Genomic DNA, 27,238 nt, shown 5'->3' on the forward strand with positions numbered 1-27,238 from the left:
ACACTAGCTTCAAGCCTCGACGGGGCAGTTGGCTTGGGAAGTCAGTTCTCCACGTGGCTCCTGGGCCTTCCCTGAAGGTGCATTTCAAGAGAAAGGAAGCAGAGCTTCCTTTGGGTCACTTAAGGTCAGAGGTGAGAAATCCCAGAATGTCACTTCTGCCACAGCTGATGTGTTTGTATCTAGTGATTGAAATGGTCAGGGGGCCAGCCAAACTCGAGGGGAGGGGAGGGGAAGTAAACGCCCCCTCCCCATAGGCAGCGGCCTGAACGTAGGGGAGAGTGAGTCAGGGGTAGCCACCTGTGGACACGCCCTCCCACAGCTGTGGCTCATTGACTGTGACTTCGAGTGTGGGCACCGACTGATGCTCAGCCCTGGGGCTGGACCCTACAGAGGATGAGGTGGGTCTCCTTTGTCTTCACCTCCCCCACTCAGAAGAACGGCTCCTCTTGAGGGCTCTCTAGTGGGACAGGTCTCCTTCCAGCCCTGACAGCCCCTGGAGTCAACATTCACAACACCACCATTCCATACCTGCAGGCTGAACACACAGAGGGGCCTGCCCAGATGCTGCCAGAGGCCAGCAGAGCTCGACGCTCGGTCTGGGCCAGCCTGCCGGACTGGATAAACTGGCAAAGCCGAGTGGGAGCAGAGGGGGCCAGCTGGGCCAGAACGCAGGGGTGAGGGTCCCACAGGCCATCCATCAAACAGGCCATAGAAAGTAGTCTCAGACTTTTTTTTAGCACCTTTGCTTTCTGGGTTTGGTCCTTCCAGAAGCACCCACATTTTTTTTTTAAAACTCAGAGGCCACACCAATGTCCAGGAGCTCAAAGTGAAAGCCAAGGCCAAACCAGGGATAGCAGGAGATGGGGGTGGGAGGGGGAACTTCCTGCAGCCCCAACCCAGCTGCCCGGTTAGTTCTAGGCAGGACTGGCTTGAAGCTGGCTCCAGACTTCCTGGGCCCTAGTGCCCATAACCTTGCCCCTTAGCTTAGAGCACTATTGACCCTGTAGGCTGCCTTAGAATGCAGCCCAGCCCACTAGGCTGACCAGCCTCGGAACCACCATCCTTCCCGGGCCTCTGCTCCTCATCATGCAAACAGGTGTAGGGTATGCACTTCCACACCATTGCTCCCTCTGAGCCCCCCGCCAGGTCGCTCTCCAGCCCCTCTGCCCCCAGAGAGCCGACCCGGGCTCCAGGGCTCAGCACACAGCTGCCTTCTCCCCAAAGCCTTCCAGGCCCTAGGAACCTCTCCACACCCTGAGCAACCCACTGCTTGAGTGAGTCAGCTGGGCCCTGCCCTGATTCTTCCCCACACCAGATGCCTGCACGTGAATCCTGGCTGACCTGTGGCTGGGTGGGTCGCCCATGGTGGCTGAGTGTCCTCATCTGGGAAATGGGGATGCTCCCACTACCCACCTCACCGATGTCGTGAGAATTAAATGATACCACACGTGGGAAGTGTGTAGAGCACTGTTGGGCCCACAGCGAGCCCTGAGTCTGTACACTAATGCTAATGTGAACTACCTCGTTGTGGCCTCGTGTGGGCCGAGTGGGGAGAGGCACTCAGACGTGGAGGCCTGCTGCCAGTTCCCACTGGCCTGGGGCTCAAAAATCAGAGCACAGATGTCCAGACAGACGGACTAGAAGGGAACCTGCCCAGACCCTCACTGATCACCTTCTGTTAACCAGCGAAAATCCCCTACAGACCACACACAGGTCCTGGATCCGACAAGGGCCAGTGTTGCTGCTCCTGCTGCCCCCGAGGCCTGAAAGGAGGAGCTGTAGAAAGAGCTCTTTCCACTCCAGGCTGCAGCCTAGTCACTTTCTGGAGTCATTTCTACTCAGTTGAGACAGACCCCCCCTGGAGGCTGTGAGATGCCTGGCTCCCCAGCCCAAGTGACCACCAAAGCCGAGTGATTCCAGCTCCTCATCTCACTCAGCAAAGAACAGCAACATCAAAGCAGCCTCACCCGAGTCCAGGCTGCCTCCGTCTCTCCCCTGGTCTCTCTGCAACCTGCCCGGGCCTCTGCTGCTCTCGGCAACTCCGCTCCGGGCTGGCGGCTCCCTGGCAGCAGTAGCTGTGCCCCGCTGTCTGTAAGGCCTTGCACCTTCTGCGCTGCTCCCGTGTCCTCCCCAACCCCCCTCACCTGGCTGCCTCCCTCCCCTCCCGAAGTCCTTAGTGGAGTCTAATTCCCCCTGATTCCTCAAACGGTTTCGGGAGTGATTATGCACGAGTGCTTCTCACCCCTGGCTACATGCTGGAACCACCCGGGGGACCTTGGGAAACACAAACACACAAACACCCAGGGTCCAGCCCCACCCCACCATCCGAATTCAAATCCTGGGCGGGTCCCCAGACACACAGGCACACCTCGTCTTATTGTGCTTCACCCGCTGTGCTCCCCAGGTCTTGTGTTTTTACAAACTGAAGGCATGACCCTCCACCACCAAAAGATGCCAGGGCACTTGACTTTGACACTGGCTTAATTGCCACAGTCTGGAATCGAGCCTGCAGTGGCTCCAAGGTGGTTTAAAAGCCCCCACGTGATTCAGATGGGCAGCCAGGATGGAGAATCGCCCACCCAGCATTCTAGAAGCTCCCTGTGTCGTGACTGTGGGGAGTGGGTCTGCTTTGCTCACGGGCACAAGCCCAGCACTTAGCCCTACACTGGGTGTCTTAGGTGCTGGTGAAACATCTGCTTCGTGGATGAAGGAGGCCCACCCTTAGCCCACCAGGCTCCGTGTGGCCTCACCAGTCTCACCTCCCAGCCGTGGTACTGAAGGGGCTGTGCTCTCTACGAGCCTCCCCCATGTGCGTTCCTCAATCCCACAGTCCTTCGGGGCTCTGCTCAGCACCCTTCCTCAGGGAAGCCGTCCCTGACCCCCAGCTGGCCTCCGTCCCCTTGCCCCCAGCTCCCAGTGCCCTCTGGACTTTTCCCTCCGCTCAGCCTCTTCCCCCAGGACAGACACTCTGTTACCCTTTCTGTACCAGTCCCAGCGCTGGGCACAGCTGGGCACACACAGTGCTGCTCAGCAGATTAAGTTAGCTGGTTGAGTGATTTCGTGCCCTTACACAGGGTCTGGCACAAATACCAGACCTTTTTTTATTGTAAAATCTCATATTACAAAAATCAGATGTGTGTAATTCTGTAACATAACAATATCATGCTCAAGCACATCACGTGACATTCTGGGTGAAATGTTCAAATTAAAACTATAAATTATTGCAGTCATATTATTACCCTACCAACCACATACAAGCAGGCCTGACTTCTGCTGGAGCCTGTATTTTTGACCCATGCAGGAGACTCTGACCCAGTCGCCAATGACTCTGAGTGTCCCTAAATTTGTGGGCCTGGTGAACTGGTGGGATCTGACGATAAAACCCTTTGCAGGACTGTGACCTCTGGGGGCCGTGAGGGTGCCACCTGCTACAGTCAGGGCATTTCTCCAAGGCTGGTGAGCAAGAGAACCCCCATGTAGGGGACACAACCTGTAAACACACAGCCATGTGTGTGTCACCCCTCTCCAGAGCAGTGACCTTGGATTGAGCTGTGCCCTACCACAAGCGATGTTGAAGTCCTGAGCCGCGGTGCCTTGCAGGTAACCTTATATGAAAATATGGTGTTTGCAGCCCTGGCTGGTGTAGCTCAGTGGATTGAGCACGGGCCTGTGAACCAGACAATCGTGGTTCGATTCCCAGTCAGGGCACATTCCTGGGTTGCAGGCCGGACCAGCAGGGGCCAGTTCCTAGCAGGGAATGCATAAGAAGCAACCATACATTGATGTTTCTCTTCCTCTCTCCTTCCCTTCCCCTCTAAAGATAAATAAAATATTTAAAAAAGAAAATATGGTGTTTGCAGATGTAGTCAAGATGAGGTTGTACTGAGTTAGGGTGGGTCCTGACCCAATGTCTGGTGTCCTTGTCACTAGGCGGAGCTGGGACATGGAGATGCACAGTGGGAAGATGGCCCTGTGAGGATGTGGCCCCAAACTACGTGCGAAACAGCAGGACAGAGAAAGGCTAGGGACAGGGTTTCCCCTCCGAGCCTCCAGAGCGAGCCCACCCTGCCGACACCTGCATCTCAGACTCCTGGCCTCCAGAACGGTGAGGAAATAAACTTCTGTTGTTTTAAGCCACCCAGTTTGTGGTGTGTTTCTATGACTGCCCTCAACAACTTAAATACAACAGAGGAGACGCTTTGAGGATAGACTTTTTGGGAAGAGGAGTCTTACCTCCCCAAACCCATATTCTGATTCTGCAAGCACTTCCCAGCCCCCCGCCTGGGGCCTGGGCACATGCTGTCCATTACTCCTCGTCACAGGTTCACGAAAGGAACTGGGGTTTAAGCAAAACTCAGAGAGGTGAGTGCCCTGCCCAGTCACACAGGCGGAAGTCAGGGAGCAGGGCTCCAAACCCGGGCCTCTGATTGGACACCTTGGGATCATTCCATGAACACAGAGATGGAAAATGGTTAACGGCTTGCTTATTGTAAAAGGTCAGCAAATTAGAAGTTAATACTGGGGTACTTCTGCAATGCCTGTCCCCACCCTGGTTCCCAGGACACCGTGGTGCTCCACATCCTTGGCTGAAGTCTGAGTTTACCTCCACGTTCAGTCCTTTTCAGGGCTCCAGGTCTCTGCATGCACCCCCAGCAGGCCGCAAGGGGGTACAGCTTCTGGAAACGCCAGCAGCTGCTTCTTGGGTGGCTGGGGCAGGGAAGGCAGAACCCATCTCGAAGAAAATAGTGGCAAGAAAGTAGGGAGTGTTTCTGAAACTGGGGTGCAAGGCAAGCACTCAGGAGCTGGAGGCACCTGACTGGCAAGAGAGGGCCCCTGCAGAGGGGTGGAAATAGGGTCTCCAGATTGAAAAAAAAAAGTGCTCGGTTAAATGCGAATTTCCGATATCCATGAGTAATTTTTTAGTATTGCATGGGACATACTTCAACTAAAAAAATTCATTTCTGAAATTAAAATTTAAGGAGTCTCCTGTATTTTTATTTGCAGAATCTGGCAACCCTGGTTGGAAAAGAGAGGAGGCACATTAGGGGTGTGGAAGGACCAAGGCCCAGGGGAACACACAACCCCCCAGTATGGAAGACGACTTCCCCCAGAGCCCGAGGTGAGGCTGTGTAAACCCAGTGAGTAGGAGCCTCCTGTTGCCCTGGCAGACCCATGGCCAAGGGGGAAGGGGCAAACAAGCAGGGGGCAGACACCGGGGGTCTGAGCCCCCGACCTGGAGCCACCCTGGCACTCTAGGGCATGGCAGGACCAGCACTGGCAGGTCAGTGTGCCACCAGGCTCGAGTGGAGGGCCTGGCCTGTGACCCAGGGGAGTCACGGTGGCTGGTGTAGAGGAAGATGGTGCTGGGACTTCATCAGAGGGACCAGAGTGAGTGGAGACCCCTGGGCGGCCCCAGCTGGGAAAGGGAGCATGGCTGTGGTGAGGACCAACTTTTCAAACCTCACCGCCTGGTGGCTGGAATGATGGTCTTGCAGGAGCTTCTGGGATCCACACCCGTCTCCTGGGGAGGGCCAAACCTGCAGGTGCACCCCCGCCCCCCCCACTGCTGGAGGATAGCACCAGCCGCCCTGGCATGCTGGGCGGGGCTGCCACTCCCCAGGCATGCTGGAAGGGCGCCACACCCCTCCCACCCTCCCATCCCCACCACAGAAGCTCACCATCAAGTCAGGCAAGAAAAGCAAACGGTTTATTTACACCTGGGTCTGTACATTAGCTCCCGGAAAAGCCCGCCTCTGAGAGCCAGCTCCTTTTTGGCTAGAAGCAGGCTGGAGGCAGAGGCCTCACCTGTGCCCCAAAGCCAACCTGCTTCCAGATGGAGGGTTCTAGGGCAAAAGACTCAGGTGGAGCCCCACAGCTAAAGCCATCCAACCAACCCTCAGACATGACACCTGAGACCACACACGCAGTCTGTTCCATCCGGTCCCTAGGAGACCCAGCCGGGGAAACAGGACAACCCGGACGAAAGGCGCCAGCAGGCCGCAGTGAGTCGGCAGCAGCGCACGGTCTGACGGCGACCGACTGCTGTCGGGGTTAATGGCACCCAGGTCTGAGCACCTTCAGCGGACGAGGAAGAGCTTGGCAGTTGTTAAGGGCAGACAGGGACAACAGCAAGGAGCCTCCTCCTCCTGCCTGTTGTCCGAAGCTGTCCTAGGTCCTGGATGGCAGCCGCTGGAAGCCAGGCCCAGTGCCAGCAGCCACACAGCTGGAGCTTCCTCCAGGGCCCTCGGGGGCTGCGGCAGCCCCGAGTCCCTGTGGGCTGAGGCCCGGGTGAGTGAGGTGCACACCGCCATCTGCACATGCGGACGCCAACACAGGGAGAGGTTTGCGGGAGAAGCTGCTTTACACATTGCCACCCCTTCCTGGTGTGCAGGCTGCTGAACTCGCGGCAGGCTGGACGGGGGACTACGTGGGTCCCCAGGCTTATGACCAGAATGAAAAATCCTGTACAAAGTGACCGCGTATGCATGGCTGAGTGAGCGAAGGAGCAGAGGAGCCTGACCCTGCGGGCGAGCAGACCCTCCCTGGCGGAGGCACGTGGACACAGAGTGGAACACTATGTACACATTTACAGGGCTTGGGAAGGGCCAGGGCCAACCAGAGGATGTAGAAAAGGGGGCAGTGGTAACGCGGAAATCCTGCACAGCGGTGACAGGGAGCAAAAAGGCACAAGGACAATGACCCCAAACCATGCAGACGAAACACAGCCTGCGCAGCACAGCAGGACAGGGCGCCCGGCAGGAGGCGCAGGCTGCTGGAACAACAGCACGCAGACTCTGCGGGGGCGGTGGGGGGGGTGGCCAAGGCACCACCACCAGCCCCTCTGGTGGCTCGGGGCAGACACCCCTCTGTTACAGTCACAATGGAAACAGAAGCACGAGGTTGGAGCATCAGAATCATGTGGCGTCACGCTTCGCCAGGGTTCACGCTTTCAGGAGCAAACCTTTCCAGAAAGCTGTCCACTTTTCCAGGTGGGCAGCGGCGTGGCCGAAGAGCCTCTGAGTTGTCCTGCCGAGCAGGGTGGGCCGGCCTCTCCTGCCCCTTGCCCCTTCTCACACCCTCAGACAGAACAGGAGGGCAGGACCTGGAGGTCCGTAGGGTCAGTGAAGGGAAAGGACTTGCTCAAAGTGACTGGGGAGGGCGTGGCCCCCGAGCTTGAGGTCCTTCAGCAGGGAGCCTCAGTCTCCCCAGCCCAAACCAGAGTCCTATGGGGCTGTTCCCAGCCCACAGGAGGTAGGGCTGGGGGGGAAGCAGCACCGAGTGGCCCCTCTCCTCTATCTAAAACCAGTCCCCACCCTTTAAAAGAGACGCTGAAGATGTGCCAGGAGAGCAAAGTCATTTCCTCGGCATGGTGGCGTCCATAGCGTCCTCTGTTCCAATCACACCTAAGATTAGCTTTTAGGTTTACATTTGCTAGTATATCAAACACACATACCCACAGAGCACAAAAAGAGGGCTAATTTCTCCCTGATCCACAGGCCCACTCGCCCCTGCAGGGCCCTGTCCTTTACAAAGTCCCTTGTGGCAACAAAAGAGCCTGCACCACACCCTCCTGACTACCAGGCCCCCTTGGGCTGGGGATTGGACTCACCAGGGTAGCAGCCCCGGAGCCTCTGGGCTGTGGGGCCGGGTGCTGGTTTGGCTGGGAACAGGGAAGGAGCTGGGGCAGCCTTCACCTACCCTGGTGAAAACCGACTTGAGGCAGAGTCCGCAGTCAGTGGCCTCTGCAGCTCAGCTGGGGGAGGAGGTGACTGCTATTTCTGAGGCTGCTGGTCAGCTCCCTACCCTGCTCTGCTCCACTCCCACACCCCAGCATGTGCCACCCACTGACTGCGTGGGCACCAGGCAGACCTGCCCACTCGGAGCTGCTAACCCCTGGGCCGCTGCCAAGCGCTGGATCCACCAGCTCCTGAAGGCATCTGGCTTCCCATCCTGGGGGCAAGGGATGTGCTAACCTCTCACCATCTGACTTCCCAGCAGGAAAAGCCACTGATGCCCCAGCGGCTTTTGGCCAGCACCTGAGTTAACAAGCCCAGCAGCCACTCCTATCCATTTTCTCCACCTCTGGCCAGCACACAACCCTCTCTCTCTGCCAGGCCCCCAGCCCATGTTAGCATCACGAGGGGAACTCTTTAAACATGTGGATGCCTGGGCCACACCTACACCAATTAAATCCCAACCTGGCGGAGGTAGGCGGGGGGGGGGGGGGGGGGGGGGGGGGGGGAGGGGNGGGGGGGAGGGGTCAGGGGTCAGCCCAGTCAGCAGAATTTTTTTAAACCTCCCCAGGTGGCTCCAATGCATGAGCAGAGCTGAGAACCACTGTTTCAGGTCCAAGTGCTTTGGAAAGTTCTTGAGCTTTGTGTTTTTAATAGGTCAGAAATCAAGTCAAGCTAAAGGAATTTCCCTCTTACAACCTGCAAAGACTCTAACACATTTAAAGTATGATACCTTGTCTAACGTTGGCCAATTCAAAGTTTAAAAAACTTTTTTTTAATAGAACTGTGTATCTTACACTTTCCCACAGAACAGGGGCCACCTAATCCAGAAAAGTCTTCCTTTTCTATTAGATACTGTCCGTAGAACTAGCTTGCAGGTTCAGCGAATTGTGTTTGGTTTTGACTTGAACCCGAGGACGGCCCAGTGTCTGCACAGGGTGAGTCTGCCATGGGAGCCTCCCCCCGCAACACATCTATACTTCAGACAAGGTGGTGCCAGCCCGCCCTTACATAGATTTGACAAAAACAAAAATCAAAACCCGCACAGGACCCCCAGTTAAATTATAACAAATTACAGCCACCTGGGGAATCCTGGGACCATTCTGATGCCTGGGCTGCACCCACACCAATGGAATTAGAACCTCTGGGGGTTTGACCCAGGTACCAGGATTTCAAAATCCTCTCCACTTCAAATACGTGCCAAGTACCGCACAGAATATACTCCTACGAAAAATTAGTCGTCATTAACCTGAAATTCAAATTTACCTGGACATCCTGCATGCTAGCTGACAGCCCTGGTGCTGAGAGAGAGGAGCGGAACCCTCACCCTGAGACCCGGAGAGGGAGGAGGCAACACGGGAGGAGGGCGGGTCTGCCCCTGCCCCCAGAGGGAGTCCAGCTGCGACACCAGCCCAGGGGCGGGAGCCCAGGGAGCCTGGGGCCGTCTGCCCTCCTCAGCTAGCTCTCAAGCGCAGAAGAGCGTTTTTTAAAAGTGTGATTTTAAAAAGCCAATTGGACAGACTAAGTTTTATACGAGGTATTCTGGCCGAAGTCAGAAGAGTGGGTTTAACTTTGGGTGTGTGTTCCTGGAATTCAGTCCCCTGTAGAGACCCGAAGCCCCACACCAGGTCCCGAGGGGCCTTTCAGAGGAGGGCACTTCCTCGGAGCTTGCGTGGTGCTGCAGAACCCTGCTGCTGCCGCTGCCAGCTCCTTCTGCCCCTCCCCACGGCAGAAACCCTTCCCACGGTGTGACAGCCTTCCTGGGAATCCCACACCAAGGCAGCTAAAGAGCATGTGAAGTTTTACACATGAAATACTCGTCTCTGGGGCAAGCCCCTAGCAGACCTGCAGCCACCTGGCTGGCCTCTCTGCAGGACTCCTTCCCAAGTGAAACCCGTAGCAACGCCCTCAGGCCTTGGTTCTCCTCTTCTTCCCCTTAAATTGTGGCCGCGCTTTCCTATCAGCAAATTCTCAGGGGACCCATTCCTTAAGTCTTCCTTCCACTGTCACTTCTCAGACCCTCGGGGGAGCCCGAGGGGACCAGTGTCATTGGGGTTGAGAAGCCCACAGAGGACTGACCCCTGCCCTGGCCCCGAACCCCCGGGTCGAGCCAGTGTACCCCACTGCTTGCGGCATAAAAACAAATCCCGTGCACAAACCTGCAAGGAACCACAAAGTCCAAAAAAAGCACAAGTGGACTGGAGTGAAGGAAGGCTGGTCGTGGCCACAGTCCTGCCACTGTGAGCAGGGACACTCACGAGTCCCCAGGTGCCCTCTGCACCCGCCACTGCCCTGTCCTCTTCGCATAGTCCCCTCTGTCCCCTGCCCAGCACGCCCAGACTTTCCCCTCTGCACCAGAAGTGCTAACGAAAGCAACCTGCAGGGGAGGAAAATAAGGAGCATCCCTGTGCACGTCTATCTGGATTAAGGAAAGGAATCGGCCCTATACAACTGAGAAACACTGGGAGAACTCAAAGGAAAGTACCGTACCTACTCCCAGCTGCCTGGAATGAAAAACCGCACCAACAATCCAGAGTGTGAATTCTCACACGTGCCACGAGGATGAAAGACTAAGGTTTCCCTGAACCTCCCCAGCTGACCCCCAGGAGCCCAGCCCAGCCTGGAGCCCTGGCTCTGAGCACCCAGACCCGAGGCCCATGTCACCAGGCTGCGCAGAGAGCAGGGACTGGTGGGCCAGGCCCACCCCCAGCCTGGGGTCCACCCTGGCCTCTTTCAAAATGTAGCCAGGGGAAGGACACTGGTGGGCAGGTGAGCAACACCCCTGACCCTCAGCCTCCTTCCCCTTCCTTTTAATCCCTTCACCTTACAGTATTTCCTATTTTCTTATAAACAAAACAGAAACAGGAAGGGAGAGGTAGATAAGCAGGGATGGGCAAGAGTGCGGGTCCTCTAAAAATGCCCAGACCTCCCGGAGTGCAGGCCGCTCCTCCCAAGCCTGGATCCCCGGGACACAGCGTGCTCAGGCTCACAGGGGCTGCCTGCCCGGGACGGGCTGCTGAGGCCCCCCTTCCTGTTCCTCCTGCACCCCCCTTCCTCCTCCTGAGTTCAAGCACCTGGACTTCACAGGTGGCCAAAGAGGTTAGCGAGGACACAGCTGCTGGGCATTTGAACTGGAAAAGATGACAATTTTGCTCCTACTCCCGGGGGAATGAGGCGGCAGAGAAGAGCCCATCTGAATAGCATATTTCTGAATCCTCACCCCCAGAGGTAGAATCATGTTATCCAGTATCTGAAACACAAGCTTCCAGTTCTTGTTATTAGTGACCCCTGATTGCAGACCTTGTCCCCTGAACCTCCAGGACCTTCTGCCCCTGCAGAAGGACCAAAAAGTGCACAAACAGCTGACTGCACCGATGTCACCCCCAGCCATAGCCCCAGTGTGCACGGCCCCCCACATCCACACCAGGACACATTACATCGTGGCCAGACAGACATTTACAGTGGGTGCATGAGGCCCAGCTGGGGCCGCAGCCACAGGCGGGGTCTGCCCTTTGGTCCTGGGGTCCTGGGGTCCTGAGGCCGTTCTGTAGCCAGCGCCTCCATCTCAGTGTTTGATCTCGAGGATGGAGGGGTTGTGGTCCAGGATGGCCAGGATGATCTTGTCCATGTACTGTCGCAGCCGGAAGTTGATCTCCTCCTGCTCCTTGAGGGCTTCCATGAGCTGGTGGAGGCAGGACAGACAGTCAGAGGCCAGACTGGGCGGGGGCCCAGCTGCCTGGGCTCACAGTGAGCTGGTGCCAAAAGTCAGGGCTCAGGAGACCCCGTGCAAGGAAGCCCCAAGGCCAACCTCAGCACTCAGATGCCAGGCGGCCAGTCTAAAGCCTGGCTCAGCTCACACCTGAGGTGATGAACTACGCAGATGCCCAGCCCCACCCCCAGAGGTTCTGATTTAACTGACCTGTGGAGGGGCTGGAGGGGTAAGGTTTTGGTAAAAGCTGAGAATGGTGGCCAAAGGCATTTATAACCAAGACTGACACCCCAAGTCCCAGGGCCCTAAGACTGTAGGGCTGCTTCCTCGGCCTGGAGTGGCCCCCTGATCGCTGCTGGTCCTGCCGTCACCCCCCGCTCCAGGTCAACTCCTGACCAGTCCTTCAGAATGTCACTGAAATCCCGTATCTGTCCCTGGCTCACCTGGGAGCTTCTGGAGGCCAGGGGTCAGCTTAGTTAGCTCTGTGTCCCAGGCACAGGGTTAGAGGTTCAGTGACGACATTAGATTTGTGTTAAAATGTAACCAGAGTATTCTGGAGGCCTGAACGTTTACAGCCATACACACGTCGGGCAGAGAGAGGGAGCTTTGGTGCTGGAAGCCTGGGTCCCTCTGTCTGCACAGGCTCAGAGACCCTGTGCCCCAGTCTTCCAGTCTGTCTAGACAGCCTCCCAGCCGTGAGAAGATTAAGTGAAGACACACCACCAGCAGGTGCCCCCTCTGGTGGCTGGGAGGAGGGGAGTCCCAGACTCCCCTGGAAGCCATATAACGGAACCAGCCGGCCTCCTCAGCACAGGGTGGGCGGAGCCGGGAGGCAAACTCCACCCTGCTCCCAGGCCCGGGCTCCTCCCACCACGTGCGGGGGCGGGGGGGGGGGCCTGGAGAGTTGATTTAACTCCCCCCACAGCTCCGCCCTGTCACGCAGGGCAGTTGCAGGTGGGGACTCTGAGGGGCCAGGCCCCGGCCTGCTTTTCTTGCTCCGGCAGCCTGGGGCCCCACGTCGTGGCAGGTGGGGGTGGGGCAGAATCAGAGGAGGGCCAGGCCCCAAAGCGAGAGCAACAGTGCATGGCCACATTACCTCATCGCGCGAGGCTGTGTCTATTTCCGCAGCCAGAGACTGGGCTTTGGTCTGGGTGGCAAAGAGGTTCTTTGCTTCGTAGAGGCTGAGGCTCAAGATCTGCCCATTCAAGTCATCATTCTGATCCCGCAGCTTGTGGTTCTCCTGTGGGCAGGCCAAAGCACCATCAGCTACCAGAAGCACCCGGAACCCACTGGAACCCACTTGTCTGCATCCACTGTCCCCTGACTCCCACCAGGACCCTCCCCTCAGGTGTGTGTCACGTCAGGACGCCCACAGATGATGTGGATTCTGCCAGGCTTGGGGCAGGGAAGGGCTGGGTCCTGGGAGGTCACGGGGTTCTTGGAAGCCACAGCCCTGCTCAGAGGAGCCAAGTTTCCGGGCAGGAGTGTGGTTTCTGGCTACCTTCCTCCCCGAGGTGGGTGAGCCAGAGTGGATCCCCTGAGGCCCTGCATAAGGACACTGCCCACCCAGGGGCTCCTCCAACAACAGCCCTCAGTGAGAAAATGTGGTGCCCTGGGATCTCCAGGCTGGCAGGCCGGCTCATCTCCTTGGCTCCTCCTGCAGCAGGGCTCAGGGATCCTGCTGTGGCAGCTCTTTCCAGGTGCATGCGCACTCCCAGCAGGCGGCCCTTGGTGCCCTGCCCAGACCCCCCCCCCCCCCTTTACCAGCCCCATGCTCCAGCCTTTGCCTAAAGGCTCCTAACAGCTCACACCTGGGCCCTCGGGCGCCCCCTTGTGGATGAGGAGAAGAGCAGTGTTTCAGGATGGCTGTGGGAGGGTGAACACCAGCATCTCTGCCTTGGAGGAGCCAGTTCAGGGGTATAATCCACACAGCAGTCTCCTGCCCCCAGGGCAAGGCTAAATGTGGGGCTTCAGCAACCATCACTCCTTCACTTGGTTACGGCCCCTCCTGACCCCACTTCCCCCATCCACCTGACTGGTCTCCAATGTCAGGACGTGCTCCCAGGAACCATTTGAAATGGAACCTTGGGCTCAGACTGTGGAGAGATCCCAACACAGGGAGGCACCGATTTTAGGCTTGGTGGAGTCTCCTTCTCCACCCCATGTGCCCAGGACAGAAGAGTGGGCTGCTTCTTTTCATGGATGCCGAGGAAAGACCTGGAAATTTCCATCAGCCACAGCCTAGAGGTAAGCCCCATGCCTGGGCTGGGAGAGGCAGGAAGCAGCCCTGACAACCATGCTGTCAGCTGGAGCAGACAGCAGTGTGTGGGGGGGACAGTGCTACAGCTCTCAGGCCCCTCACAGGAGACCCACCCATGGGGGCTTGGACACCTGATCAAGCCAGACAGAGGCTCCAGGGCGCACCTGCTTGAGTCGCTTGATCTCATGCTCCAGCTCCACCTCTCGGGCCCTGGCATTGAACTCGCCTAGGCCCGAGGATGAGCTGCGGCCCCTGCCTGGTCGCTCGCAGTCCAGCTTGTACATCTGCAGATGCTCCAGCTCCTTCCGCAAGTCCTCGATGAGCTGCAAGGGAGAGAGGCCGGTTGGCAGGAGCAGGGGCACAGGAGGGACCCTGTAGCCCTGGGCCTGGACCCACCTCCTGCGTCGCCTCCCGTTCCTTTTGGAACTCAATACGGTTCTGCCGCAGCTTATCCATCATGCGCTTGTACAGGTCCATCTCATCCTTGAGCCGCAGGCTCGTGTCCTCCAGCCGGTCAGACATGCGCTGCCGTTCCTGGAGCCCAGGGGGACTGAGTCAGCGGGGGTGGGGAGGCAGGGGAGGGCCACCAGAGGGGCTCCCTGTGCCCCAGGGCTTCCCTGAGGGTCTGTCAGCCGCTCAAAAAATGGGTAGCCAGACCAGCCCTCCAGACAGAGCCCTCCGAGTCACAGCTTAAAGAAACGTCCAGGTCCCCTAGGATTCTAGAAACACAGCTAGAACAATCTGAGGCCCCTGGAGTCCTTCAACAAAGCCAGATGAGACTTGGCTAGAAGGTGGCGGCCCAAACAGAAGCTAACCTTTTTTTCTTTGTTATTATTTCCCCCATTACATAAGGAAATATCTCACTGCAGAAAATTTGGAAAATCAGAAATCTAGAAAGACAAAGTATTATTTGTATTTTGTTGCCTTCTGTTCCTAGGGCAATTTTTTAGAATTTCAGAAACTAGAAACAGGCCTCTGACGGCTGATGCTGCCCACGTGTGGACCCGGGTCAAGGCCCGAGCCCGAGACTCGCCCGGCCTGGCGCGCACCTCGTCCAGCTTCTCCGTCTGTGACTTGAGCCGAGTCACTGTTGTTCCGAGGTCTGTATTTTCCTCTTCCAATTGCTGCACCCTGCGGAAAGCAGAAGGACAAAGAGTCAGAAATGGAGATGATCTTACAGTTGGACAACCTGTGGCGATGCCCTGCTCCCTGGAGGAGGCAAGATACCAGAAAGCAAGAGAGAAAATATGAATAATTCCAAATAATACAATATAGCCTTGAGCTTCCTGTCATCCAAGGCAAAATGGTAGAGACATTGAATTGCCATTCTTATTTTGCTTGATAAAAGGACACACTCGTGCGTGAACAAGAGCACAGATTCTCTTTGAGCGCATCCTTACGGCCTGAAACAAGAGACCGGGCATGTTTGCCTCCTACGAGGAGACAGTCTCCTCGTGGTTGTCTGTGACGGGCCGTCATGCTGCAGCCTGCGATCTGAAGGCAAGGTGTGTGTTTTCCTTTCTCCCCCAGCACCTCGCCCAGGGCTCCGCCCTCCGAGCCTCCCTACAGCTGCCTCTGACACCCAAGGGACTTGATTCCAATAGTCAAAATCCTGTACGTTACCATCCCCCAGGGACTGTCCTACTAGGAGCCCTTGAAAGGGCAGCCCAGGTGCCCAGGTAGGTTTTAAATGTCCTGAGGACAGGGGCAGGTGAGCTGTGGTGTCAGTGGCACCCGAACTGTGCAGGGTCATTTCGGACACTAATTCCCGCGGAGCATTCCTTCCTCTTCCCATCGCCGCCACAGCCCTCTGGGCTCCTGAGGAGAGGCCCCCAGAGAGGAATTCAGATGTGCACTCGGACGAGGCCACCTCACAGGGGGCGTGCGATGGAGGAGGGTGTGAGGAACAAAGCACATCGAGTGACTCCGGCGGGGGGAGCGGGTACTGTCTGCATATTTTATGTGAACAGTGCCCTCTGGAGTTGTGCAAAGGGCATGGGTTAGGAGACAGTTCCCACGAGGGCTCGCTTTCTGTTCTCTGGCCCACACTCCCTGTCTCCTCCACCACCTGTTCCCAGACACCTCTCTCAGGCCAGCCAACCGGGCCAGCTGTCAGAACAGAGAACAGTGACGCTTACTGAGGTTTCAGCCTTCAGAAACAGATGCAAACAGCAGTGTCTAGAACATGAGCGAAAGTTTACATGAGCCCCTGGTCGACAGTGGTGGGTTTCGGGCACAGAGGAGTTAGGAGGGCTCCTCACTGAGCACAGAGGGGCACCAAGTGCCCCGTTCCCTTTGGCTCTGGGTGACCTCTGCAGGCAGGGGAGGCCCTGCTCCAGCCATGGAGTGCAGGCTGGGAGCCCACCTCCCACCCTCCCTCCACCCTGGGGTGGACCCAGCTCAGATGCTGGGGCCTGATCAGGGCTGAGGAGTGTGGGGGTAGCTGTCTTCTCTGCCCGGGGCCCCAGTGGCCTCCCAGCCCGGCTCAGTGCTGAAGGCAGCCTTGGGATGTCACTGCAGCCCTTACCTGTTGGCGGCGCTCTGATGGGCATCAGCTCACCACCCTCACCGTCACTTCGGGGACACTGAGGCCAGCGAAGTGGCACAGTATGTTCACAATACTATGCTCACGAGGGAGGCCAACAGAGAACCCCAGGCCGACACCCCCTCCCTGCCTGCCTCAGTTCCAGCGTCTGTACCAAAGGCCCAGGAGCGCTGAATGCCCGCTTTCCCCCTCACCTCGGTCCTCAGGGCCCAGGGTCAGGAGAGAACCTGACAGCAGGGGGAGCTCCAAGCCTGGACACCGGGCCCAGCCCAGGAACCAGGGCAACACCACTGGTTTTGGGGGGTGTTTACCCATTCTATTGTTGACAGACAAGTACGTTGTTTCCGGTTTTATTTGAAATGAACAATGCTACTGCGGACATTCTTTTACACGCTTCCTGAAGAGCACGCCCACGTGTTCGGGTATCCAAAGTAGAACTGTTGGGGCACAAGGGCTTTGCCTCCGGCTCGGTTTCCCGCCCGTAAAACAGGGACGGCAGCAGCTGCCCAACAGGCTGTCCCAGGACCGTGCGGGTAAGCCAGAGACGAGGCCCGCAGAGAGGCCCCAGTCTGGGCGCCAGGCCCACCTGGTGTGCAGCAGCTCGATCTCGGTGCCCTTCTCCCTCTCCAGCTTGCTGTAGGCCTCACGGTGCCGGCGTGCCTCCTCCTCCAGGGCCTGCTCAGCCGTGGTCTCCTGGTCCTTCACCATCTCCTCCAGCTCGTGCACCCTGAGGAGACAGATGTGGACCCCAGTCCAGGGCAAGCTCTCGTGGCCTGAGTGCTCTCACCCCAACCCAGGCTGTGGCCGTGGGGAGCCCTGGTCACGAACTCCTGTACTGTGGGAGGTGGCCTGGGGGACAGCAGCTTTGCTGACAGATGAGTAAGGGACACCAAGGCACCCAAGGAGAGGTGTGTCAGCCATGTGTGGCACGGAGGGGCAGGCCTGGCAGCGGGTCCAGGGGGAGCAAGGCTGTGCCTGAGGAGACAGGACTCCCGGGGCCGGCACAGGGAGGGATGACAGGCGGAGCCACAGCTGAATGAAACGGCCCTCAGGTCTCACCTCCTCTTTCTGCTCTCTCCCTTCCTAGTCTGTACCTCCTTAGTGAACAATTCAACTTTGGGGCAGCTGACTCTGGCCAGTGGCCCTGAGCATGACCTGGGAGAGGACCCTCTGTGAATGTTATAACCCTGCTACTGGTGGCCCAGGCAGTACCTCGGTCTGGGGCGTGTTTCCCTGGCAACAGCCCCTCCCTGAGGCTGACCTTCCGCAGGGCGGCAAGTCTCAGGCTGTTGGCGAGTCTCAGGCTGTCGCAAGAGGACAACCACAATGCTACATGCACTAATGCGTTATAGGCGGCACTGGGGGGCCATGTTCGGTGGGTCTCCATTGGGAGGAGGGCGCAGCAATGCTGGGACTTTTTCCACCGGCAGCAGGTGGGGGACCCCACTGACACCCACCTCTCCCTCTGCAGAGCTTGTCCCCAGGAAGGAAGGTCAGGACAAGGAGACAGGAGAGTGGGTCCCAGCTCCTGCCTCAGGCATGCTCTGGGGCTGCAGACCTAGGGGGTCAGGTGCCCACCTGTCTCCCTGTCCTCACAGACCTGCCCTGGGCGCCCTGCGTGGGCAGCTCCAGGCAGCAAGGGGCTGATGCACCACAGATGCTCAGACCTGCACACGCAGGTTACCTCCCCTGGCTTCTCTTGGGGCCTTGGCAACGGGGATAACCCTCTGTCCCCACAGTCACAGCCAACACCCCAAAGCCAGGGCAATGGCCCCTGACCTGTGCACCAGCTGGGTGTTCTCCTGCTTCAGCTTGCTCTTCAGGTCCCCATTGGTCAGGCTGTCGTTCTCCAGTTCTGTCACCTTTTTCTCCAGGAAGCTCACCTACAATACGGGGGGGGAGAGGTGAGGTGGGTAAGACCTTTGAGTCTCCAGGACTGAGAACCTAGAAGCCGTGGGACCCATGGGCAGGCCCTCCCACTGGCTGTGGAGAGCAGTCATGTCTGGTGGGAATGAGGATGGGGGCAGGGATCTTGGAGTGCTCCCTGCCACCCCCAGGGGGCATGCACACGGCCGTGCCTCCTGCACGCAGGGCCCACCTTCTCAGTGATGTCATTGTCACAGGAGTCGATGCTGTCCCGGAACAGGTCCTCGGTGCTGCCATTGCTGCTGCTGAAGTTGCTGCTGTGCATAAGCTGCCTGCGGGGCGGAGGGCGGCTCGTCAGAGGCAGAGGCCCCGTGGGGACTGCGGTCTGGACTCCGGCCATGGCCTGGCGAGCGCCCAGAGCCCCCTATAGGGAGGTTGCCTCACCAGCGGGGAGAAGAGTTGCCTGACCTCTGAACTCGTAAGATCCTCCAGCTCAGAGGACAGCAGACAGGCTGCGACACCCCTCAGAGCCCCTGGCAGACGTGGCCAGTCCGTCGCAGCTCTTCCCTGCTGCTTCAGAACCCTCTGCACGCAGGTGTTCTAGCCAGTGGCTACCAAGCAACTGAGCTGGTGGACAAGCCCCCCACCCCTTCCAGCTGAAAGACTGCCCGGTGGAGACAGCCTGGCTCCACAGTCCCAGCCGGCGGTCTGGGCCCCTGGGGGCCACCCTGTAAGTAGGACTCAGTCCTCCTGCTATATCTCTGGGGACCCCGGGGTGGGCAAAGGGCGGCAGACCCACCCAGACTGAACTGGGCAGTGGGTTGGTGGGTGCTGGTGCTTGGTGGCAGTTCCCAGAGCCCCAAGAGCAGATCTCGGGCCTGCTTGTAGGAGAACCACAGCAGGATCTGGGCAGTGCCTGGGAGGCAGCTCCACAGGATTTAATGAGGAGCAAGGCCGCCAAGCCCCTACCCCTGTCAGCAGGAAGCCCAGGGTCTCTTCTGGTGCCACTGCCAGCTCCAGGACCCAGGCAGGGCACCGAGACTGGAGAGGTGGGCTCTGTCCCCAGGGCCCCCGGTATGCCTGCCTGGGCTGAGGCAGCTGAGGGTTTGGAGACACTGACTGCTGCCAGAAGTGACAAGGGGTGGGGACGGAGAGGAGGCTGGCCCTTCTTTCTCAGACGTGCGTCTCCTCTGGTGCTCTGCCTGCCCTGCCCCAGCACACCTCGCTCCCCTTGGCTCACTGAGCCGCCCACGGGGCACAGGGGCGCCACCTGGGTCTGAGCTGCTGGCATGGAGCTGGCCGCCTGGCAGCAGGAGCAGTTAAAGGGGACAGCAGTCAACCCGTCTTCCCTGGTGGAGGCGGGGGGTGCTGCTTACCGTCCGAAGGCCGTGCTGGAGATCTTTCGGTTGGGGCTAAAAGAAAGAGACAGATGGGAGAAATAGTCATTGAGCAGCGACACTCCAGGCTACTCCTTACTCTGCCCTGGCTGCAAGATGCCCAAGTGCAGTTCCCAGAGCCTCTTTCTGGCCCACCAAAGGGATGCTACCCTGACTGTCCTGTCACAGAAACACGCAGGCCCCGAGAGTCAACTCTATTCTGAGCATGCCCTCACCTGCCAAGACAGCCCAGGGCCCCCTGCCGGCTGCTTGGGGGCTGGCCGCCCGCCCCCATGCCGTGCTGCGGTCCTCACCTGTTGGCCTTCAGGTTTTTCAGTCGGGCTTCCAAGTCATTCAGCAGGTTGATTTTCTTGCAGCATTGAGAGCAGTAAACGTCCAGCAATTCGCTGTTGTACGTGTGCCGCATTTTCCTAGGTGTCTGCCCCGCACTGGTTCAGGACAGAAGACAGCCCTGCTTTACTGCCGTCCAGGCCAGGACCAACCCCACACCACCAAGCACACTTTACTGGATCCCCTGACACCTAAGGGACCTTGTGTGTGTGGTTGGGGGTGGGGCATGGAAGGACCGCACCAGACCTCCCCGCCTCCAAAACTCCCAAAGAGAAGAAGCCAACGAGTTATACCCATTTTGCAGACAAGGGAACTGAGAGCTAGTGTCAGAGTGAGTAATGACTCAGGTGTGCCCCACCTGGAAGAACCCTTCAACACCGAGTTTCTAGAAAGCAAGATGACAAAGACCCCCGCTACGGCCTGCAGCCTCCCAGGTTGGTTCATTCTCTTTCTTCCCCAAGATGGGAGGAGAGGGGAGGAATTCCAGACCCCCAGACCCCGGGAGCAGGGGTAGCTCAGGGCCCTGCCCACTAAACCTCCCAGAGATGAGGCTGGGTTGGTTCTGCCACTTTTCCTGGACCCCAAACGCCATCCCAGGCTAAACGGCCACCTGGAAGACACTGAAGACCCCAGGTCCGAGTAGACGTTGGTCCTGGTCTCGTCGTCGGGGCAGGGGCTGCTGGGGGCACAGTCCACGTCATCCCCCTCCCCGTAGTCTTCAAACTGCTCCTCGTTGCTGAGGAGTGAGGTGGTGGAGTGTGTGGACAGGTCTGACGTCGTCGTGGATGGAGTGTGGCCCAGGGACCTAGTGTTGGAGAAGGGTCCCCATTAGTGAGGCCGCTGCCCGGGGTGCGGGGCCTACCGGTCCTGCCAGGAGGTCCGCTGGCACCGCCGACGACACCTGGTGAGGTCTGTGCCAATGGCCCAGTAAGCACACTTTCGAGACCTTGTCCTATGGGACATGTCACCCCAGAAACTGTCTCTGCCCACGAGACCTTCAAGCCACTGCTGCCTTAGAGCAGGGAACATTATGTGTGACCTGGTGGCTCACCTGTAGCTCCCTTAAATGACGCTGGTTAAATCATTACATTATGAGCTATCAAATCACTATTGAAAAGTTTATAAAAATATTGGCAATAATGGGAAAAATTAATATTAGTATTAAAGCTGGACATAAAATTCTAGATAAAGGAAGACTGAGCAAGAAGATAAAAATCTACACAGGTAAGGGGAAAGTGGGAAATAAAAATGTTTGCATGTAGCAGAGCTTGGCTTCAATGGTGGTGCTATGAGCAAAGTTGGTCATTTATCTCCCCTCCGTTCTCACTTTCCCAACTTTTTCAAGTTCTGGTTCACTGACTTGTACTTCTTTAATGACGAAATGAAGTTTTAAAATAAATAACAAGGAGCTACTAGGTGAGATGCTTCTTCCAGTTTATAGAGGGGATTTCTAGTCCAAAAAAGCCTGACCCCATAAACACAGGTCGGAGACCCCATGCCTCTCACAGCTGAGCCAGGCGGGGCCCGTGCTGGGATCGGAGCTGGCTGAGCCCAGCCTGGAACCTGAGAACAGAGAGAGCACAACTCGTCACCTGGCAAGACATACCTTCCTGTTAGTCACCGTGCAGCAATTCCTGGCTATCGTTACCCGTACGTTAGGGTTTCTCCAGCCTCCTAGGCCTCCACACTCGGAGACTAGAAGCAAGTGTGTGATGTGTTAAGCCAGTGATTCTCAAACTGGGCCCCTGAGGAACCCCAGGTTCTACCTAAGAATCACAGGTTAATGTCATGGTGCTAAAAATCAAGTCTCCAAGTGCTTCCACCCAACTGCATTAACTTTCTACCTGCCCTCAGGTTCCTTAGCACCTCGGCTTACGAGCTCCTTTCCCCTATAAATTTCCCTGAAACACTCGGGACCTGCTGCCAGCTGCCTCCTGGTGGCTGATGGCCCCAGGAATCAATGGGAACAATCGAGTGGCAAACGATTAGCCAAAAGGCCAACAGGTCTGTAGTTGGCGACCACCCGTCCTTGGCTTGGCGGGCGGGCCTCTCCCGGGCAGCGTGTGGACAACCCACTCCCCAGGGCCCAGGGAGAGTCCCCAGAGCCCCCGAATTTGAGCGCTCCTGTGCTGAGAGAATGTATTAGGTTGAACCATACGAAATTGCCTTTTTGGAAAGGTTGAAAATGATTAACAACGGACAGTTTCATGAGGTTCAGTCAATATGGGAACCCCTCCCCTGCCTCTCCAAATCTCGGGGTCATGACCTTCTCCCGATCCGTGGGATGCCGGCTCCCAGCTATGGCGGCCGCCTCAGCCGCGACAGCGGCTGCCGGCTGCCTCCCACAATCACTGTCTCCTCCCTCCAGAGATGCAGTGAGGGCTGGCAGCGGGGGCTCCCTCCGCTGACACCGACTGAAAGACAACCCCGCCCCACTGGGAAGTCACCAGGTCCTAATATTGTTTTTAAATAACATCTCTGATTATGAGAACATATAAGCAATAAATAAAATAGAGAATATACGGCACAGTAGATGTGAGGTAATTAAAACGATCAATCCCACCACCCTGAAAAAACTGCTAATTTTCTGGAGTTATTTCCCTGCGCAGATATATATATTTATTTATTTTAAACAAAACTAAAGCCATATCTCATTATATTTGTAACCTGCCTTTTAAACACTAACTGAGATCATATGCCCTACATCACTAGGTAGTCACTAAAGCCTGACTTTGCACAGCTGCCTAAAATCCCAGAACCGGCCCTGTTGGTAAGCCTTCAGGTTGCTCAGAACCTCTGGCTGTCGTGAACACCCGTGAAACTAATGCCCGAGATGCAGACCCCGAGTGCATCTCCTGCCCACCCCCGGGCACCCCTGCCTCTGGGCCCGGGCCCCTGTGGAGGCCCCCATGGCTGCAACTCACTTGTCCTCTGGCAGGAAGAGGCCCCCGAGACCCCCGTCCTTCTCCTCAGCAGGACTCCCGACCGACCCCTCCAGGCTCTGGGTGCTCTCCATGGGGCTGTCCATGTCTAACTCCGGGGGTCCCTCGGGTGGGGCCAGTGTCATGGCCTCCTCCTCATCCTCAGGAAAGAAGCCGGGCTCCCTGGGGAGGATCTCACCGCCAGCAAAGGTGGGGCCTGGCACCTCGCTGCCCTGGAAAGACAGAGGGACACAGAGTGAGTGACGTTGCCTCCCTAGGGCTCAGCGTTCATTATCACATAGCAAGGACACTGACAGGGACATGTTACTAATGACGAAGCCAAGGCGCCCCACCTGGGGCAGGGACCCTGAGACCCCAGGTAGGAGGACGCCTGCCAGGTGACTCGTCTTGGGGCCTGTCACACTGCCCACCCCATGGGAGCCCAGTGAGGAGTCACAGCCCCCTGGGGACAGCCACCCACAGAGAAGGGCCACAATCGGGACACCCATATGGTTCAGGGCACCCGGGCAGCTCATCAGGGTCCCCATCAGAGTCCACAGAGGAGGCCAAATATCTTGGGAGAAGGCTTCCTGGTGATGGAGTTCAGGGTACAGCCACAACGAGTGGCCGCCGAGACAAGGCCCTGTCCTAGCAGGGCTGGAGGCACCATGGCACCGGGATGTGGGCGCAGTGTGACACAGACCCACCGTCCATGACGCAGGGCACGTCCAGTAGCTTCTCAGAACCTCGACTATACACTGGGAACGGCAGTGAAATCTTACAGGACCTCAATGACCGCATCCCAGCCACAGCCCCGCAGGGCTGCAAGAAGGCCAGGTCTCTCAGTTCTGAGCTTCGGGCCGGTCCCTAGGGCCTAGCACACTGCCCGGCACTGAACCTTGTGTTAAAATCACCTGAACCTGTTCCCAAGCTTCTTTAGTGGGCTCCTTGGCTGGGCCCCCCACTAAAGTGCTTCCTCCAGCCCCTCAACTGCAAGAAGGGTAATGAGGGCTGTGAATAGCCTCCAAGCGTCTCAGACAAGATCAGGGTCAGGGACCTGTGAGAAAGGAGGTCAGTGACAGGCCTGGCTGTGCCTGCCCAGATGTGAGCAGCTGTGGTGAGCAGGCAGCCCCCTCGGGCTCTGTCCCCACCAAGACAAGCTGGGCTAAGAGGAGATGGTAATTAATGAGCTTGGCTCCTGCTGGTGCTGTGGCTACAGCCGTGCACCAGATGGACCAATAAAGCCGGCATCAGGCAGTCAGGCCCCCCGACTGGAGGCAGAGGGGCTGTGTAATTAACATCGCCCCTAGTGTTCACAGGGCCCTTTCCACCTACGGGTCACTGATCCAGTCCCTCGCTGCTCCCAACTTTATTCCTCTTGTTCCCTGAGCCAACGCTTCAACTGCAAGTCCAAAGCCGCATCCCAGGAGAAACAAAGGGAAACTGACACTCACTGAGCAGCCACCTCGTTCTGGAGGCCATGCTGAGAGTGGACATTTTATCCCTTTGGGCTTTGTGACAACTCTTCAGGACAGCGATTCTGATCCGTTTTACTAATGGGGACATCAAGGCCCAGTCATCTGCCAAAAGTCCTCCAGCCTGCCTCAGGAGTCCCATCTGCCTCCAGCCACATGCTTGGTTCTGGTCATCACTGACGCAGCCCACCCTCACGAATTCTCCATGCTCCTGGTGACGATGAGGACAGCGTACGTCACAAGGACACACTACCAACTGTGAAGCCCAGGCACCCCCCCTCAATGCTGCCACTCCCATGTGCTGCCCGATTCCTATGCCCAGAGGAAACCCCCCGAGCTAGCACGTGGGCACCCAAAGAGAAAGCAGGCAGGAGGGAGACAGCCCCCAGAGGACAGCCAGGGTCCCTGGATGGGCAGCGTGTGCTCTGCTCCCAGACCCACCGCAGGGAGGCTGGCACCGCCAGGAAGCCCGGCTCTGCGGCTCACGGGACCACCAGCACTGTGCAAACAGGCGTGCTTTCCAGTTCTCGCAACCCTGGGCACTGGTCCCCTCTCCCCCCACAGAGTAGCAGAGGGGACCTGCCTGGGCCACATGGGGACTGGTGGCAGGGCTGGGACTGGACTATGAGTCACCGGCACCCACTCTCCACACAGCGGTGGCCTATCCTGCTCCATGAGGCAGGAAGGGCACCGAGAGAGACTGGCGCCCGTGAATGAGTGTCCCAGTTTCTGCCGGGCACTCTGCCTGGAGATACCCAGCTCAGAGCATGCAGGTGGGGACCAAAGGCCCCCTCCCACCTGACATCCCACAGCTATGAACCCAACCTGTGGCAACTTGCCCAAGGTCCCAACCAGGGTGGCTTGGAGTGGCTTGCCTCAGCCACAGGTGGGACAGTAGAAAGGATCGGACACCCCAAAGAAGTCCCTCTCTCCCAACAAGACGGCCACCTCCTGAGGGGCATTTTCACCCTCTAACTGAGCAGGGTCTACGTGTGCCTGGCCCTGCACACTTGACAAAGCATCCTGTCTGTCTGTCTGTCTGTCCCCCACAAACTCCCCCATTCACCTGTCACACCAGCCCAGGGAGAGCTCGGGGAGGTGCTTAGAGCAGAGATTAAGAGTTCACTGTCTGCATCTGACACGTGGGCAGATGAGGCTGGAGTGGCTGGGGGGGTGCTGCCCTGGAATGTCCCAGCCACAGAGACCAAAAGCCAGGCCCCACCCACCACAGCCCAGCCCCTCACCCACCCGTGTGTGTGTGTGTGTGTGTGTGTTTCTCTCTCATCAAGTCAGCCTTTTCTCTTAAAGTCAGCTGCTCCCTATATTGACACCTCTTTAGTCAACGCACATTTCTTGTAGCTTCCTCTGCAACTCAAATAATACAAAGACAGCTATGAGAAAACGAACTGCCCCTCAGTTAGTCCAGGACCGCAGCACTTTGGCATTTGTCCTAAACAGAAGCATCCCTGCGGCCCAGCCCCCCTGCCCTGGGGCCCTCTCGGGAAGGGCCTGGGTGCCGTGCTGGGCCTTCGAGGGGTGCTGCTGGGTTGGGGACAGCCTGCTCCAATGCCAGCACCTCAGGCAGGGGGAGGCAAAGCAGGGGCGGCTGCGGGAGGGGCTGGAAGGCAGCTTCTGAGGCTCACCCCAGGCCGCTACTCGCTGGCTGGGAGAACCCAAAGTCACACCAGAAACACTTCTAAGCCTGTTTCTTTCTTTTATGTTTTGTAGATAAAGTTACAGAAGGAAAGGAAGAACTCATCACAATAAAAATATTGTTCTCACAGTGTTTCTGGGAGGACTGGGGAGGTGCCCAGTCTCCTGAGAGCTGCGTTACCCTCCAGCCAGACCGCCAGGGCAGGTGGGGCCCAGCATGAAGCCTCCAGGTCACATGTGCTTCCAGGAACCAGGAGGTCTTGGGGGTGGGGCCGGAGAATGTGTAGGAACTAAAGATTAATCCAACTTGAGGTGGTGAGGCAAATTCTACTGAAGTTGCAAGATTCCAACAAGTTCCCGGACAAACCCAACGCTGATTCCAGGCAGAGGGAGCCTGGGCTGCGGCAGCCCCTGAGATGGGGAGGAGTCAACCCCATGAGAGTAGAGGCACGGGCACCTCGTGGTCGCCGGCCTTTCTTCGGTGAGAACCTTGAGGCCCAGAGAGCCATCCATGCCTCCAGGCCACCAGGCCTGCGTCAGACCTGCTCCACAGCGGTGTGCTCCCGGAGTGGGAGGGGACGTCCGGGGCGGGTCCCAGACCTGAGACTTGCTCTGGACAGGTGGTAGGACCAGGGAGTGCAGAGTGGGTTTTCACGGAAAGGGTGTGTCTCTTTTGGGAGGAGGGGTTTAGGGAAGAGACAGTGTCCTCAGCAGGCAGCACCGGGAGGCACCTGTGGGTGGCCCCTATTCCTAGCACTCTCCCTGGGACCACAGCCAGCCCTGGGCATTGAGCCCCCTGTTCCCGAGGGTATAGGACCAGCCACTGTGGGCCACAAAGGTGTGGATGACGTATGTCCAGACCAGTCCAGACCATTCCTCCCGCCCACTGAGGGACCCCAAAAGTAAAGGAGGTGAAGAAGACGCAGACCCCTGCAGGTCCCAGGACACCCTTGTGAATGCGGCTCAGTGAGGACAGGACTCTGGAGCCCAGCAGACTGGCATCCCGCCCTGGCTGGCCTAGCCACTCACAAACGGTGTGACCCTGGGCAAGAGACCCGTGAGCCCCTGACTCCTTACCTACAGAATGAGGACAGTCACCTGAACCTGAGGCTGCTGTCAGGGCCACAAACGATCCTCTTCACAAGCACCAGAGACTCAGCAGCTAGGGGGACGTTAAACCCTGCCTGACCTGAATGTGTTAGGGGCTGCGTGTTGTGTGGACCAAGCTGTCCCAGCCGGTCAGTCAGCAAGGTCTTAGTTAGATAGGAGGTCAGGAGGTATGCCCACCTCAAAAGGCCGGGCCTGGGAAATTATCCAAGACTCCGGGTTTCTGGAGAGTTCTGGGGCCC

At 57.8% G+C, this 27,238-nt stretch overlaps 1 protein-coding gene and 1 long non-coding RNA gene across 4 annotated transcripts in view; both read right to left on the reverse strand.

The window, feature by feature from the left end:
• Positions 1–4,352: 4,352 nt before the first annotated feature.
• On the reverse strand, positions 4,353–8,132 carry LOC119003455 (uncharacterized). Its single transcript, XR_005069967.1, has 3 exons — positions 5,679–8,132; positions 5,466–5,537; positions 4,353–4,833 (listed from the first exon to the last, which is right to left on the reverse strand). It is a non-coding gene; the product is annotated as an uncharacterized LOC119003455 (long non-coding RNA).
• Positions 8,133–8,254: 122 nt separating this feature from the next.
• Positions 8,255–27,238, reverse strand: part of RAB11FIP4 (RAB11 family interacting protein 4) — a 103,391-nt gene continuing 84,407 nt past the window's right edge. For 2 of the 3 annotated variants that reach the window (XM_037069807.1, XM_037069808.1), the window contains 12 exons: positions 22,765–22,994; positions 20,451–20,645; positions 19,804–19,938; positions 19,490–19,525; positions 18,346–18,445; positions 18,027–18,130; positions 16,834–16,974; positions 14,752–14,833; positions 14,099–14,236; positions 13,867–14,025; positions 12,539–12,682; positions 8,255–11,415 (listed from right to left, as the gene is read on the reverse strand). In XM_037069807.1, the coding sequence (XP_036925702.1) occupies positions 11,299–11,415; positions 12,539–12,682; positions 13,867–14,025; positions 14,099–14,236; positions 14,752–14,833; positions 16,834–16,974; positions 18,027–18,130; positions 18,346–18,445; positions 19,490–19,525; positions 19,804–19,938; positions 20,451–20,645; positions 22,765–22,994 (1,581 nt within the window). In that variant the 3' untranslated portion in view covers positions 8,255–11,298. The remainder of the gene's footprint in view (positions 11,416–12,538; positions 12,683–13,866; positions 14,026–14,098; positions 14,237–14,751; positions 14,834–16,833; positions 16,975–18,026; positions 18,131–18,345; positions 18,446–19,489; positions 19,526–19,803; positions 19,939–20,450; positions 20,646–22,764; positions 22,995–27,238) is intronic. The other variant, XM_037069809.1, reaches the window with a different exon arrangement.

This window comes from Sturnira hondurensis, unplaced genomic scaffold, assembly GCF_014824575.4.
Source record: "Sturnira hondurensis isolate 20B ecotype Veracruz unplaced genomic scaffold, ASM1482457v3 Scaffold0018728, whole genome shotgun sequence".
In the NCBI taxonomy this organism is placed as follows: domain Eukaryota; kingdom Metazoa; phylum Chordata; class Mammalia; order Chiroptera; family Phyllostomidae; genus Sturnira; species Sturnira hondurensis.